The following is a 15,969-nucleotide window of genomic DNA, read 5'->3' as shown; positions in this document are numbered from 1 at the left end:
CAGCAACAAAGAGTAGCACAGCTGTTTTATGGCTTCATGGACCCAGCATGAAGCAGTGAGAGGTTGTGTGCGTGGTTTTTTTTGGTTTTTTTGAATGGCTTTATCCTTTTAGTCTGTGTAATTCAGAGAGAAGGGTCACTGTGCTGTTTCTTCCTATGGATGGATGTCAGGAACTCATGGGGAATAGATAATTATAGGTGGGGAATTAGATTGTGCCAGGTGTGAAAGGGAAATCTCTCTATATCATGGGTAGGAAAACTATGGCTCTTTGGGTGTTGGGGTTCCAGCTCCCATCAACCCCAACCAGCTTTATTACATTTGTATTTATTATTTCCACTGATAGCATTTAAGATAAAGGTAAAGGACCCCTGGATGGTTAAGTCAAAGGCAACTATGGGCTGCGGTGCCCATCTTGCTTCAGGCCGAGGAAGTCAGCGTTTGTCCACAAACAGCTTTCCGGGTCATATGGCCAGCATGAATAAATCGCTTCTGGTGCAACGGAACACCATGACGGAAACCAGAGCACACGGAAACTCTGTTTACCTTCCCACCACAGCGGTACCTATGTATCTACTTGCACTGGTGTGCTTTTGAACTGCTAGGTTACCAGGAGCTGGGAGAGATCCATGGGAGCTCACCCCGTTGTGGGGATTCGAACTGCCGACCTTCTGATCAGCAAGCCCAAGAGGCTAAGTGGTTTAGACCACAGTGCCACTGAACCAGGAATCTGGTTCAGATTCCTAGAGTGGTTCACAAGTAAATGTACAAAATGCACAACAGCAAACAATGAATAATGTTAGAGGCTACATTAAAAACAGAAAAGTCATCTCATGACTTTCAAAAGAGCAAAAAGATGATCTGGAGGGACACAGGATCCCTGCTCCTGCTTTGCCTCCTGCCTTGGTTGAAGAAGGATGAATAGATAGACTAGTTGGGACTGTGTGATTGTTATATTTATTCCCTTAAAAGGGACACACAAAGTAGAGGGGAGCATTGGTTGGTAGAATGGTGTGCTCCTTTGGGAAAAGGCAACAATCTTTCCCGTGTGACATGGTGTATAGAAGGAATGGGGGGGGCGGGTCTGAGATCATCCCCACGCCTAAACATGTTCAAGAGACTTTTTGAACAATCTGTATATAAGCTTTTGGGGGTGACTGGGGATACTGAGCTGCTTTCAGCAGGATCCCGGACTGCACATGCAGAGTTTATGTCAGGGATGGGGGGTGGGGGACAGCAATGAGCCAAACTCGGCTTCTCAATCACATGCATTCCTTGTACCCGCCTTGTCTTGTAAACAGAGCTGTAAGGCATTATTGATGGCACCTCCTCAAATTAGTGACTCCCCTCCCATTCACACCTGCAGATTTACCAACATTCATGCCTGAGCACATTTTGGGAAGGATTCTAAGATTTAGCTGTTAGTCTGCCTTTAGAGTTCAGGTTTAAGTCAGGGAATGGTAGGGGAAATCCTACTGAAAAAAGATAAAACCTCATTTCGTTTTGCTGACTTTTGCTTTTGTTCTCACTCTGAGTATCTGCCCACGGCAGACTGTGCACAAAGGAGTAAAAAGAACTGAAACTGTAGGGAGTTTGGCAGGGAGCTACTTCTGTTTTTCCGTCTCCTTTCCCCTTCCCTGTCTGTTTTCTCATTGAGAACTTTTCAGCTTCCTTTATTTCAGATATTTTGACTAACGAAAGGGGCATATACACATATATACAGTGCTTTTTTCTTAAAAAAATGTTTAAGGGTACTCTCATTTTCCTACTCATATTGAAATACAGATATATAGATGATGATAGATGATAGATGATAGATAGATAGATAGATAGATAGATAGATAGATAGATAGATAGATGATAGATGATAGATAGATAGATAGATAGATAGATAGATAGATAGATAGATAGAGATATTAATATATATTTGCTTCATCCAGCTGATTGTTACAATGCTATGCAATGCTCAGGGCTGGATCTAGACACATTAAAACACAGAGAAATCCACTTTCTAAGAGGTCAGGCTATTTGTCCATCTCACCCACAACTGTGCACTCTGACTGGCAACTGCTCTCCAGGGCAGAATTTCTTCCCATCACTGCATCCTGAACCTTTTAACACCAGGAAGTAGACATGGGATACTAAGTATGTGGTGCTTTACCACTGAGCTACAGCCTCTTCTGCATTGGTCTTCAATGTCTGTGGAAGGACGTGTGGATCCAGAATTGGCCTCCACAGTCATTCACGGACTCATTGTTAAAACCGTGTTTATGGAAGAACATCTTACTCGGCTATGAGTGATAGCAAAAGAAGAAGAAGAAGAAGAAGAATTGATTTTGTAACGGAATCATTATTTCTGCTCTTTGGGCAGATTCAAGTATCCCATTCTGCTAGCGGAAGCCAGCACAAAGGACTCGTGTTAGCACAGCAGGGCTTTCCACTCTCTCGTCACCACATGTGCACCTGCATCTCCCCCAAATCCACTCTGGTGGGTTGGAAGAACCCCCAGAACAGCAGGTGAAAGAAGGAGAGGAGAGACTGTTCCACTGGACAACCAGAAGTGCTTGCACTGCTCAAATGCTCCATTGAATTCCACCCTTTGTGCTTTCCTGCACATCTTCTGATGGGGCTATTTGCCTGTACTTCTTCCATTCTTCCAGTTAGGAATATCAATGTTTCTTGCCTTCAGCCAGTGTGTGCAGAATATTTTCAATCGACTCTACTGGCAAATTGAGGAACATTTTTAACATTATGCAGAAGCACACCTGCATTTCCCATGGGGCATACACTCAATAGCCAGTCACAGATATAGTGTGTACACAGCCATACACTTAAAACTTCCTAGGTGTACACTCAGTGCTATTTTTCTAGAAAAAGAGGTGCCGGAACTCACCACGGACACTTCCCTCATTCTCTTATACAGTCGTACCTTGGATCCCAAACACCTCGTGACTCAAACGTTTTGGCTCCCGAACACCGCAAACCCAGAAGTGAGTGTTCCAGTTTGCGAACAATCTTTGGAACCCGAACGTTCAACGCAGCTTCTGTGGCTTCCGATTGCGTGCAGGAAGCTCCTGCAGTCAATCGGAAGCCACACCTAGGTTGTTGAACATTTTTGGAAGTTGAACAGACTTCCGGAATGGCTTCCATTCAACAACCAAAGTACGACTGTAATGGCAATGGCACCCACCTGAGAGGTGCCAGAACTGAGTTCCGGTGAGTTCCAGCTGGAAAAAAGCCCTTTAATATACCTAATGTGTGGACTGGTCCTCTGTCTGTTTAAATATTCTTCTTTTAAAAAATACCCATGTCCTATGCACTTGGGATTTTATCCTAACAGGATATTTGAATATTCTGCATGAAAACTTCCTTTAGCAACATTTAGACTTTTGCTGTCACTCTAATTCAGGTTCCAAATACTTGATTCGTACAAAAATACATGACCAATCGCATTATTGACACTTGCAGTTTACAGATCTCTTTTCAGATTACAGTGATGGCTTTAATGCATGGAATGCAGCAATGTTTTACACATGCACACCTGCACACATTCTACAATAACACAAAACATAAAGATTGGGAAGATCTAAGACTCAGGGAGACCTGCACAATTAGAAATCTTATTTTTTATCACTGCAAGTACCAAGCCAAAGTACCATTTCATTTACAGTTTGTTTGTTTTTTTGTAGTTCCAGAGGGCTCAATGTCAACACTGCATTGCCATATGCTGTACACATATTTGTCCAACTTCCATGATATTTGTCCAACTTAGACACGGTTGCTAAATTCCCTTATTGACCTCCACTTGGTCTCATTCATTACATAGCTAAATAGCACTGGTCCTTGAGTTGGGCTTCGTCTAACTCCTCTCTCCACATTGAATTTTTGAAGTACTTTAGCCTTGCACTCCTGTGAGCAGTGGATCCTGATTTAATTTCGCCCATTCCTCAAATGTCATTTTCTGGTCTTCCATCTGCTCTCTAAAGCTCATAATTTTTTTCTAAATCAAATGCAATTTTTTTTAAAAAAAGAAAAACCCCAAAGAAGTGATGTATAGCAGTTGCCCATATCTATTATATGTCTGCAATAGTGATCTAAGTGAGATAATATTGTTGACGGTTCAGATAAAAAACAGAATCTCAGTTCAGACATCACACCAAATGGTGATTTGCATTAGCATTTGCATTTATGGAATCCAAAGCATGATTTTTTTGTCAATCCCAAAGAGCAACAAGCCCTAGTGTCTCTTGATTTTTCCCACCCCCCTGTCTTTGTGACCTGATGTTCTCAGCATGAGGCTTCTGTCTAATTCAACCCCATCTTCCTCCAGTTCATCCCTGGCCCCTGCGGACGTCTCCCTTGTGGTTTATCTTTGCCAACAGGTACATCAACAGAACAATCCTATTTAGTTGTTATTTGTTTATTGAACCACATTAACCCCAGTCTTTAGGCAAAAAGGCTCCCAGTGCAATTTACAGAAATCAGTGGTAAGATAATTCCCGCCCCACAGGCTTACAAACTAAAAGAAATGATATACAAGGGGGGAAAGTGTGAGGAGGGAAGGGGGGGGAGCAAGCTCCTTAAGGTTTCAGCTCCCTGGTAAATAGACACAGGGGGTCCTTCTTTCTCCTTTCGTTTCACAATGAAACTTAAGGAGAAAGGCAGGCTGTATTAATTGCTTGCCTTGCGGTGCATTTGAACTGATATTTTCATTGATATATAAAAATCAATCACACCTTTCATTCTGGAGTGTCCCCAAGGGATTTTTTTAAAAATTGAAAGATAAAGTACAGAGAAGATATGCCACACAGACCCCCGCCTGTGTGCGCACTTTCAGACACAAAAGATACCACTGTTAGCAGATAAAATGCAGCAGTAAGAGAAAATGTCACATGGCCGAAAGCTTATGAGATAAGGAGGCTGGAAGAGAGCTGTGGTAGAAAAACTGGAGATAGTGTCCTCAGTTATGAAGAGCTTGCTGGATCTGACCAATGGTTCAACTTAGTCCAGCATCCTGTTCTCACAGTGAAATTTACCTTTGGTAAATTTGGTAAATGGACTCGGGTGGTGCTGTGGGTTAAACCACAGAGCCTAGGACTTGCCAATCAGAAGGTTAGCGGTTCAAATCCCTGCGACAGGGTGAGCTCCCGTTGCTCAGTCCCTGCTCCTGCCAACCTAGCAGTTCGAAAGCACGTCAAAGTGCAAGTAGATAAATAGGTACCGCTCCGGAGGGAAGGTGAACGGCGTTTCCGTGCGCTGCTCTGGTTCGCCAGAAGCAACTTAGTCATGCTGGCCACATGACCCGGAAGCTGTACGCTGGCTCCCTCAGCCAATAAAGCGAGATGAGCGCTGCAATCCCAGAGTCAGTCACGACTGGACCTAATGGTCAGGGGTCCCTTTACCTTTACCTTAAATTTGATAAATTTTTGTGCCTTTGGTATCAGCTGCAAAGGGGGAGCTGCAACCAAATCACACACATTCAGGAGCCTTACTCCCATGCAGGCGTAGATGTGATTGCAGCCGATTAGTGCTTAATTTACAGCTAAGGATGGAGAACCCTCCAGATTTTGTTGAGACTCCAATTCTAACCATCCCGCAACATTGTCCCTGCTGGCTGGGGCCAATGGGAGTTGGAGTCCTACATCTGCAGATCACAGATTTACAGCGATGGTGCTCAGGGTAGCTATTGCCTTTATTTGACAGGCAGCAACATTCCTGCTTTGTTCCAAAGCACTCACACACAATCAAACGAAAGAATACGGGGTTGTTGTTTTTAAAGGGGTGGGGAATATAAATGATCCCCCACCCATAGCTCTGTATCACCCCACAGCATACAGCTACGTTTGCTTTAGCTGAATCTCAATCTGGAGATTAAAAGATGCTGTTGGGCGCAGCTGAGGGAGAAGGAGAGGGAGAAATCAATCACAGGGGTCTTTCCCTTTTCTTCCGAGCCTGGCTATTCATTGAGATGCAGGTAGTGCTCTGATGGCAAGGGCCGCAATGCTGGGAAGACAAATAACACCCAACTTGCATACCAAGTGGCATTGCATTTAACTGATTTCATTTTGTGATGAAATACATAACTGTGATCCAGGGCCACCACACTGAGAGTCACTTCTGGGGAAATGTGCCAGCTAGAAGGCACATCTCAGCTAATTACACCGTGTGCATATTTTATAACTATCCTGGCAGGTGCAGTAAGGTGACTTCAGAGGAAGATTTCAAAACCGGGTGAATTTGCAACTGGAAGGAAGATATTAGCAGCAGCAGCAGCAACATATTAATATTGCTGGTTCTTAGGATTGGTACTGGTGATGGAGCAATGCAGAGTTGCAGCATCTGCTGCACTGGGAGCGAGAAACAGCTGTTTGCCAGCAATTTGTTCTGGGATGGATAAAACTGGACCACTTCAAAGCAGGGCTGCAAAACCTTGAAACTGGATTACTGCTGTGTGCAATTTCGGGCTGCACATGGGCCACACCCGGAAACTCCAGCTAGTGTAGCATGCATTGGCTAGACTACTGTTGGGGGTAGACCGCTGACAGCATGACACACCTGTGCTACAACATCTGCACTGGCTGTGCATATGATGTCTTCTTTCTGGTCCGAAATAACTGTTGATGTTAACCTTGTCTTGGAGAAACCTGTGGATGTTCACACACTCCATATGGCATGGGGACTAACAGATTTGTGAGCCCTTTTGACCAAACTGTGGTAGGCAGTGGAAGACAGAAGTGCCTGGCGTGCTCTGGTCCATGGGGTCACGATGAGTCATACATGACTAAACGACTAAACAACAACAATGGTGCACAGAGCTGGAAGAGCAAAAATCCACTACGTACTGCTCAGTGTTCTGAAGTTATTGCTGCCCTTTCTACGTTTGAATGTGTGGCTTATAACCTCTTTAGATAGCTATTTGGACATATGGAATGTCTGCATTATTATGCTTAAATTAAGATTGATAGAATATTTTTATTGTCACCTGGTGATGTTTTTATATTTTCTTTTTTGTAAAAAAATTATTTAGTTTTACATAATAATTATAAGCAACAAACATAACAAATCCAAAGGAAAAAGAAATAAATAACGAAAAACACCAAAAGGTTCTCTCAAACCTCCAGACTGCCCTCCCTCCCTCCATGGTTTCCACTTCTAAATTTTATTCCTGCATCTCTTACTGTATTCTATCTATTACATCTCCATAGTATCCAAAGTTCATGTTACTTTTCAAGTGTTATTGTATTCCTGCTAAGGATTTCAGCTGTTTACATTGGTCTCTAAGATACGTTATAAAGTTAATCCAGTCCTTAATAAAAATTTGATCTGATCTTTCCCATCATTTTTGCCAGCATAGTTCATTAACTTGGTCTGCCATTCTTCTCTGGTCAGTGCTTTGTCCCTGCTGCTCTTGACACGTACATAAATAGTCTTGTTTAAGATAACTTACGTTTTTATATTTTCATTCCTATCTTTTTGATATATTTGCGCGCGCGCACACACACACAAAACACACACACATGTATATACACATACACACATTCAGGTTAGGGGCTGTGTCCCTGTTGCCAACTCCCTTCCCAATACACACCCTAAGACCATTTTTGGTAGCTCTCTAACCAAGCACTCTGTGGCTACATAAATCTGTATTGAGAATGAGCAAAAAAAATATGTACATGGTGCCTCCCTCCACCTGCTGCCTCTCACAACTTCATTTTGTATGGAGGTTGTCATTGATAGCCCTGTTTATGCAGCCTATTCATGGAACAGAGAGCAAATTGCCCTCAGTGGCCCTTCCCAATGGCTTCCATACATCGATTCACAGTTTTGAGCTGTGCTTAGGCACCTACAAGAAGCATGCAGGGCACCCCAGTCGTATGGGAAGGTGTAGGTTTGGTGCAGGTTCAGAGGGATGCATGGAGCATAGGACTTGTTGTCCATGGCATTTGCAACACCAGCAAGTAATCTTTGAACAGAGATGAAGTACATGGACTTAAGCCATACTGAATTCACTGGCACCCTTGTGAAACAAAGCTCTTTAGAAAGCCAAAATGCTCACAATCCTTTGCAGGAAAGTCACCATACGCTTACAATTAATACACGTTTGTATTACATAGTTTCCTTTCCCCCCGTGCTTCTACTTGCTGAAATCGCAAGGTGAATCAAAGGTTCGGAATGCTTATCAGACAAATACAGAAAGGGGCTCTATTTTCTTTCTTATTTTACCTGCTGGAGCACTGAATTGTAAAGGAGGCACGTAACGGCTTTCCTGTGACTGGCAACTCTGCTTTTGCCTGAATCTTGCTCCATCTCCAGCAATGTCAATTGGTTGTTAAACGAGATGAAAAGACGCCCATGGGATTCATCAAAGCAAAGCGTGGAATGGAAATCTAGGCTTTTGGGGAAGGAACCAGAAATCCTTTGGATGCAAAGCTGATGCTGAATGTCCCATATCCTTAAGACCTGTGCATGGTAAGGAGAAGAGGAATAAATCAAAACCAAACTTCCTTCTTTTTTTAACTCAGAAGGTGAAGAAATAGGTAAAACCAAAGCTTAGGTATAGTTCCTCAGGGATGGGGAATCTGTGGTCCTCCTGATGGTGCTGGACTACAATTCCCATAATCCAGGACCAAAAGCCATGCTGGCTGGGACGGATGGGAGTTGGAGTCCAGCTCTATATGGAGGGCTACAAGTTGTACTCTATAATAATAATAATAATAATAATAATTTATTATTTATACCCCGCCCATCTGGCTGGGCCTCCCCAGCCACTCTGGGCGGCTTCCATAAAAACCAAAAATACAATAAAATATCACACGTTAAAAACTTCCCTGAACAGGGCTGCCTTAAGATGTCTCCTGAATGTCAGGTAGTTGTTTATCGCTTTGACATCTGCTGGAAGGGCGTTCCACAGGGCGGGCGCCACTACCGAGAAGGCCCTCTGCCTGGTTCCCTGTAGTTTTGCTTCTCGTAATGAGGGAACCGCCAGAAGGCCCTCGGCGCTGGACCTCAGCGTCCGGGCAGAATGATGGGGGTGGAGACGCTCCTTCAGGTATACTGGACCGAGGCCGTTTAGGGCTTTAAAGGTCAGCACCAACACTTTGAATTGTGCTCGGAAACGTACTGGGAGCCAATGCAGGTCTTTCAAGACCGGTGTTATATGGTCTCGGCGGCCGCTCCCAGTCACCAGTCTAGCTGCCGCATTCTGGATTAGTTGTAGTTTCCGAGTCACCTTCAAAGGTAGCCCCACGTAGAGTGCATTGCAGTAGTCCAAGCGGGAGATAACCAGAGCATGCACCACTCTGGCGAGACAGTCCGCAGGCAGATAGGGTCTCAGCCTACGTACCAGATGGAGCTGGTAAACAGCCGCCCTGGACACAGATTTAACCTGTGCCTCCATGGACAGCTGTGAGTCCAAAATGACTCCCAGGCTGCGCACCTGGTCCTTCAGGGGCACAGTTACCCCATTCAGGACCAGGGAATCCTCCACACCTGCCCGCCTCCTGTCCCCCAAAAACAGTACTTCTGTCTTGTCAGGATTCAACCTCAATCTGTTAGCCGCCATCCATCCTCCAACCGCCTCCAGACACTCACACAGCACCTTCACTGCCTTCACTGGTTCTGATTTAAAAGAGAGGTAGAGCTGGGTATCATCCACATACTGATGAACACCCAGCCCAAACCTCCTGATGATCTCTCCCAGCGGCCGCATGTAGATGTTGAAAAGCATGGGGGAGAGGACAGAACCCTGAGGCACCCCACAAGTGAGAGCCCAGGGGTCTGAACACTCATCCCCCACCACCACTTTCTGAACACGGCCCAGGAGGAAGGAGCGGAACCACTGTATAACAGTGCCCCCAGCTCCCAGCCCCTCAAGACGGTCCAGAAGGATGCTATGGTCGATGGTATCGAACGCCGCTGAGAGATCCAGCAGAACTAGGAAACAGCTCTCACCTTTGTCCCTAGCCCGCCGGAGATCATCAACCAGTGCGACCAAGGCAGTTTCAGTCCCATGATGAGGCCTGAATCCCGACTGGAAGGGATCCAAATGGTCCGCTTCTTCCAGGCGTGCCTGGAGTTGTTCGGCAACCACTCGCTCAATCACCTTGCCCAGGAATGGAAGATTTGAGACTGGGCGATAGTTGGCCATCGTGGCCGCATCTAAAGATGGTTTTTTAAGAAGCGGTTTAATAACCGCCTCTTTCAGTGGGTCTGGGAAGGCTCCCTCACGAAGGGAAGCATTCACCACCCCACGAAGCCCATCGCCCAGTCCTTCCCGGCTAGCTTTTATAAGCCAGGATGGGCAAGGATCCAGGAGACAGGTGGTTGGTTTCACTCGTCCAAGCAGCCTGTCCACATCCTCGGAGGTAACAGATTGGAATTGATCCCACTCAACTTGACTAGACAGAACTCTAGCACTCTCCCGCCCCGGCCCTGCTCCCACGGTGGAGTCTACTTCTTCCCGAATCTGAGCGATTTTATCTGCAAAAAACTTTGCAAAATCATTGCAGGAGAACATGTGGCCCGTACTGGGCCCTGATGTTGCAGGTGGTTCCGCTAAATTGTGAACCACCTGAAAAAGTCTCCTGCTGCTGTTTTCTGCAGATGCAATAGAGGCGGCGAAGAAATTCTTCTTCGCCGTCGCTATCGCCACTTGGTAGGCTCGACGTTGAGCTCTAACCTGTGCCCGGTCAGATTCGGAATGAGTTATCCGCCACCGGCGCTCTAGCCGTCTCAACGATTGTTTCATTGCCCTCAGATCCGTGGAAAACCACGGGGCTGTCCGGGCTCCATGCAATCGGAGAGGGCGCTTCGGAGCCAAACAGTCAATAGCCCTGGTTAACTCCACATTCCAGCGGGCCACCAGGGAATCAGCTGAAAGGCCATCTATAGGAGGCTTCATCAAGTCCTCTGAAGGCTGCATATTGTTCAGGGTGGCAGAGCCATGCAAAGCTGGCAAGAGGCCCATGCAAGATGGGAAATGTAGACCCCAATTCAATCATCTTTACTAAAGGGCCCCCTTTGCCTTTACCTGAGGTTGAGAGGGAGATGAGCACGGATGCTGGAGGAGCTGAGGAATTTTTTTTAAGTGCCTGGGGAAATATTTTGGCAACTTCTGTGTCACTATCAAAGGACCCAGACTTTTCCAGACTCTGTGAGGGGTGAGAGATTCCTTCCCTCATTCCAGTGAACCTGCCAGAGGGACGAGGATAGAGCGGTCCAGGGCAGGTGAAGTGATTTTTGTTGCACTAGGTCAGGGATGTCCAACTTACAAGAGACTGTGATCTACTCCCATTATAAAACAACTGGCAATGATCTACCCATTGGATTGACAAAAGCAGTTGAGCTTTTTTTGGGGGGGAGGGTCTCGCGGTTGACCAGGATCTACCACAGACACCCCCCCAGTAGATTGCGATTGACCTGTTGGACCTCCCTGCACTAGGTGAATCTTAATTTTGTCTCTTGCCCCCCCCCCCACATCTTGCATTTCTCTTGTGGAGGCCTGTGTTCAAATCCTGGCTTGTCCACATACCCTCCAACAATAAGGACATTTTCATCTGAGGATTGTTGGAGGGCATGCTAACTGGTGGAGGAAAAAGGGGGCAGGGGGAGCGCACCGCCCCCGGCACAATGATCCCAGTGGGGTGCCATCGTGGCTGCCCCCCCCAGCGCTGGGTGCCACGCCCCTGCAGGCAGCACGCCACACCCCCAGGACGTGTGCCACGCCCCTGTGGGTGGCATGAAATGCCTCCAGGATGTGCACCAGCCACGCCCCCGCCTGCTCTCCGCCCCCAGTGCTGGAGCACAATCTATATATGTCTCTGTTTCTGCTGCCACCCCACTAGGAGTTACCACTCCCATCCCAACTGCCCCCCTTCAACCCCCATTTTTGTGCCTCCCCATGGAGCATTTCCTATCAGAAGAAGGCTGAGTGCCATCACAGCTACACCAATGGGATGCCCCCCACTCCCCCTTTATTCTCGCCTAGGGTGGCCCTGCCCTCTGCCTGCCCCTCAGAGCTAGCACGTCATGCAGGGGTGGGCCTCAGTGGTGGCGGCGTCTTCTACCCGAACTCGGTGGCAGTGCTGTCGGGGGAAATTGGGACATTCCAGGATCAAATCAGGAGCCAGAATGGCTTTCATAATCCCGGGACTGTCCCTAGAAAATTGGGACACTTGGAGGGTACATCAATGGAAGCCCCACATCGTGACCTCCTGCCAATCACAGTCTCTAAGCCTAACCTTCCTCACATGAGATAAACTCCATGAGTGGTGATGCTGAATTCAATAGCCACAGACTACTATTTGACAACGTCATTTCATGCACTGTTTGCTAAACTTCCCACTGGTCATTTCTACCCCCACAGGCAAACCTCTTAGAAATCATTACTTTTAAATCCCTGGACTGAAAGATATCCTAGTTTCCTTATGAGGATGCAACCAAATTAAAATTAATAGTTGTTTTCTCCCCAAATCAAGGCCTTATCTGATGTGAAGTGCAAGCTAATCATGGACGCCTATATTTCTTTTCTTCCTGAGCTGTCAAACCAAGGCTTTCAGCAAAGGAAGCCTTTTTATCTTTTCTTATTCCAGCCCTTGTCCTACATGGCACTGCGTAGCAGATGTGTCATTTGGGTTGGCTGGCAGTATGTTGGCGGTTGCTCTAGCAGAGCAGGAGGTTTGCATGTAAATAAACTCTACCAGCTCAGGTGCCCGTTCATCCATCAAAGTGAAACAGATTCATGTTAATGTCAAGAATGCTAAAAGGCAGTAAAATAAGGGCTAAACCACTACAGGCAAAACAATGGTCACAGAATGTATTAAGAGGCTTAGTGGCAGGGAAATAGTTTTTGTTGTTTTTTAATGACATGTGAACTGGACACAAATCAAGACTGCAGGCTCATATTGGCATGGCAAACACAACTAAGGAAGGACCTTAGCTTAAGGTCCAAAACTTTCCCACTCGCCCTGCTTCTGTGCATTTAAAAACAGCCTCACACCAGTGCAGCAGGTGAAGCTTTTCCTGGAATGGAAATAACTGATCCAGAGCCAGTAAAAATGTGGCAATAAAAATTTGAGAAATGTCGATAAGTCGTTTTTTTAAATGGCAGCAAAAGCTGACTTGCATTCTAGATATTTCAGTGAAACAATACACAAAATTCAATGGAGAGGTGTCTCGTTATTTCATAAGGTATTAAAATAAATGCCATTGTGGTTGTGGCTAGACATTCCCCAGGGCAGCATCCCTAAGGATGAAGAGACTGGGAGTGGACTGGAGGGAAAGCAGGTCCAGCTGGTGGCAGCTGCAGCGAATGGAGAAGGGGATTTGCCATAGCTGTGAGAAACAGTGAAATGAAGGCCATAGCAACTCAAGACCAGAAACGAAGAGAGCCTAGCTAAAGGTGGGCTGGAGGCCAAAGGTAGAATCCAGGAGTTGACACCCAATGAAGTCGTCCAATTGATGCAAAGAAAAGACTTCTGCCTATACAATGGGCCTTTCTCCCCCTTTCCTCTCCCTTTGTGCCCCACAAATGTGTTCCAGGAATTCCAACAACCATATGGAGCAGATTTGGGGGGCAGGAAGAGGAGAAGGAGAGGAAGTCCCATCGCTCAGGTAGAACTCATTGTGCTAAAGAGATGGCTCAATTTAATACAACCACGGGAGATGTTCTGTTCTCTAACCCTGGGGAACTGGCCGTTGAAGTAGCCCTTCAAAGAGAATTGAGAGGCAGGACAGAGAAAATTGGCAATGAATAGCTAACCAGAGAGTCTCAAGAGGCAAGAAGAAGAAGAATAGCTAAGAGCTACTAAGTGGACTTACCGTATTTTTCGCCCTATAGGATGCACTTTTCCCCCTCCAAAAATGAAGGGGAAATGTGTGTGCGTCCTATGTCCTATGGGGTGAATGCAGGCTTTCGCTGAAGCCTGGAGAGCGAGAGGGGTCGGTGCGCACCAACCCCTCTCCCTCTCCAGGCTTCAGTAAGCAATCCGCAAGCCTTGGGAGCCCGGCGGGAGTTCCTGCCGGGCTCCCAAGGCTTGCAGACAGCTGCCTGCAGCCCGAAGCCCGGGGAGCACGGCACTGTGCACCCCGGGCTTTGGGCAGCTCTCCGCAAGCTTGCGGAGCCCGGCGGGAGTTCCCGCCAGGCTCAGCAGGCTTGCGCACAGCTGTCTGCAGCCCAAAGCTCGGGGAGCGTGGCGCTGTGCACCCCGGGCTTACGGATAGCAGCCTGTTCTGGGGGCTCGGGTCAGGGAAACACTCCTTTTTCACTTGAGATGTGAATCTGCTCTCATCTTAGGAGAGAAGCAGGATGGAACTCATATGGCCTTCTGCCTCCTTCATATATTAGTGCACGTGAGGGGAACATTTCTCAGTACTGGGTGGGACCAGCATCAAAAATGTGCAGAGCAACAAATGTAAAATTTACCTTTATGCAATAAGCTGTTTTCTACATGCACAAAAACTACTCAAGAAGAGCAATGGTAGTGAGGGGTGTTGCCTGAGGGGAGTGGATGTGGCTAGGGAAGGAGGGGTGTAGAGAGAGTCTTGAGAACCAGATAGAAGGGCTTGAAAGGCTGCATTTGGCTCCCAAACCTGAGGTTCCCCACCTCTGTCTTAGAGGCTTCATTTTGCTTAGAGTCTTCCAAGGACGAGCCCATTTTTACCCATGTTAAGTAGACTTAGTCACAAGCGCTACAAAGTGGAGCAGCTGCTGGATTGAGAAACTCAAAACTAGTGCCCTTCTGTGTTCCATGTTCTTAACCAGAGCATTGCCTAGAGGAAAACTAACGATCTCTGCTTCTCCGGCTCTTCCCAAGCTCACCTTATCCTTTCCGAAGCTGAAGAGCAGTTTGCGCTCAGTAATGAACCGGACTGCGATTACACTGTCTGAATGGCCCTCCAGGACTCCGGCGGGCTTAGATGTGACATAAGGATTCCAAAGGCAAACATGGCGATTAACTCCTGCGGTCGCTGTTCAAAGTCACAAAGTTGAAACTCATTTATACAAACGTATTTATTTTTTTTACAAGCATGACAAAGAAATATGCCAAAGTTGCAGCAACCGTAAACAATTTTTGTTTAACGGATTCCATTCCACTCTCCAGATTTGATTGCCTTGATGCAGCTTCTCCCTCACCCCCTATTCATTTCCTTCATAAAAATTAATCTGTTTTTGCAGCTGCTTGACTTGATATGGAGCCAATGTGAGCCAAAGAAAGGGAACACTGGCTGAGACTAGGAAAGATGAGTCTTGGAGACCTTGGTGCAGTCCTACAATGGACACTCCTTGGCAGCGATGAGGAATCTCAGGTCCACAGGCCTAAAGAGGCCTGTAAGGCCTCTCCATTTGGCCTGTGAGGGTGTTTTAGCAAAGCCCTGTTCATCTTCCCTGTACAGTGGGATGAAACTTAATTCATTCTGGAGGTCTGTTCTTAACCTGAAACCGTTCTTAACCTGAGGTACCACTTTAGCTAATGGGGCCTCCCACTGCCGCCGTGCCGCCAGCATGCGATTTCCGTTCTCATCCTGAGGTAAAGTTCTTAACCGAAGGTACTACTTCCGGGTTAGCGGAGTTTGTAACCCGAGGTGTTTGTAACCCAAGGTGTTTGTAACCTGAGGTACCACTGTATGTGACATCGTATATCCATAGGCTGTTGACACCTGTATCAGGGGGTGGAGCCCGGCACACCTCAGAGACTCACTGGGAATTGCTTGAGAACACAGCCGCTCATCTCAGTAGCAAGCTAGATGCCAGGACTGATACAGTCAGTCCCAAGTAAGGTGTTGGTTTTTTTAATGCTCCATCAAGTCAAGTTTCATGAGATCAGTTTCAGTTTTCGCAGTCTGAGGTTGTTGACAAGGTACTTATGTGTATGCACACAATGACATGCCCTTTGGACCCCTGCCTTCAATTGCTGACTAAAGCTAGCCTGAGTGGCATGACTGGGTGGGTTCAGGCTGCAGTGAATATGTCTC

The 15,969-nt window shown here is 46.6% G+C and overlaps 1 protein-coding gene across 4 annotated transcripts in view; it reads right to left on the bottom strand.

The window, feature by feature from the left end:
- WDR49 (WD repeat domain 49) overlaps positions 1–15,969 on the bottom strand; it is a 107,756-nt gene that overhangs the window by 61,680 nt on the left and 30,107 nt on the right. For all 4 annotated transcript variants that reach the window (XM_082223984.1, XM_082223986.1, XM_082223983.1 and 1 more), the window contains 2 exons: positions 14,816–14,964; positions 8,221–8,457 (listed from right to left, as the gene is read on the bottom strand). In XM_082223984.1, the coding sequence (XP_082080110.1) occupies positions 8,221–8,457; positions 14,816–14,964 (386 nt within the window). The remainder of the gene's footprint in view (positions 1–8,220; positions 8,458–14,815; positions 14,965–15,969) is intronic.

This window comes from Podarcis vaucheri (genome assembly GCF_965113315.1).
Source record: "Podarcis vaucheri genome assembly, chromosome: 5".
NCBI lineage: Eukaryota > Metazoa > Chordata > Lepidosauria > Squamata > Lacertidae > Podarcis > Podarcis vaucheri.
Note: the sequence above shows the minus strand (reverse complement) of the source record. Positions and strands in the feature narration are given on the sequence as shown.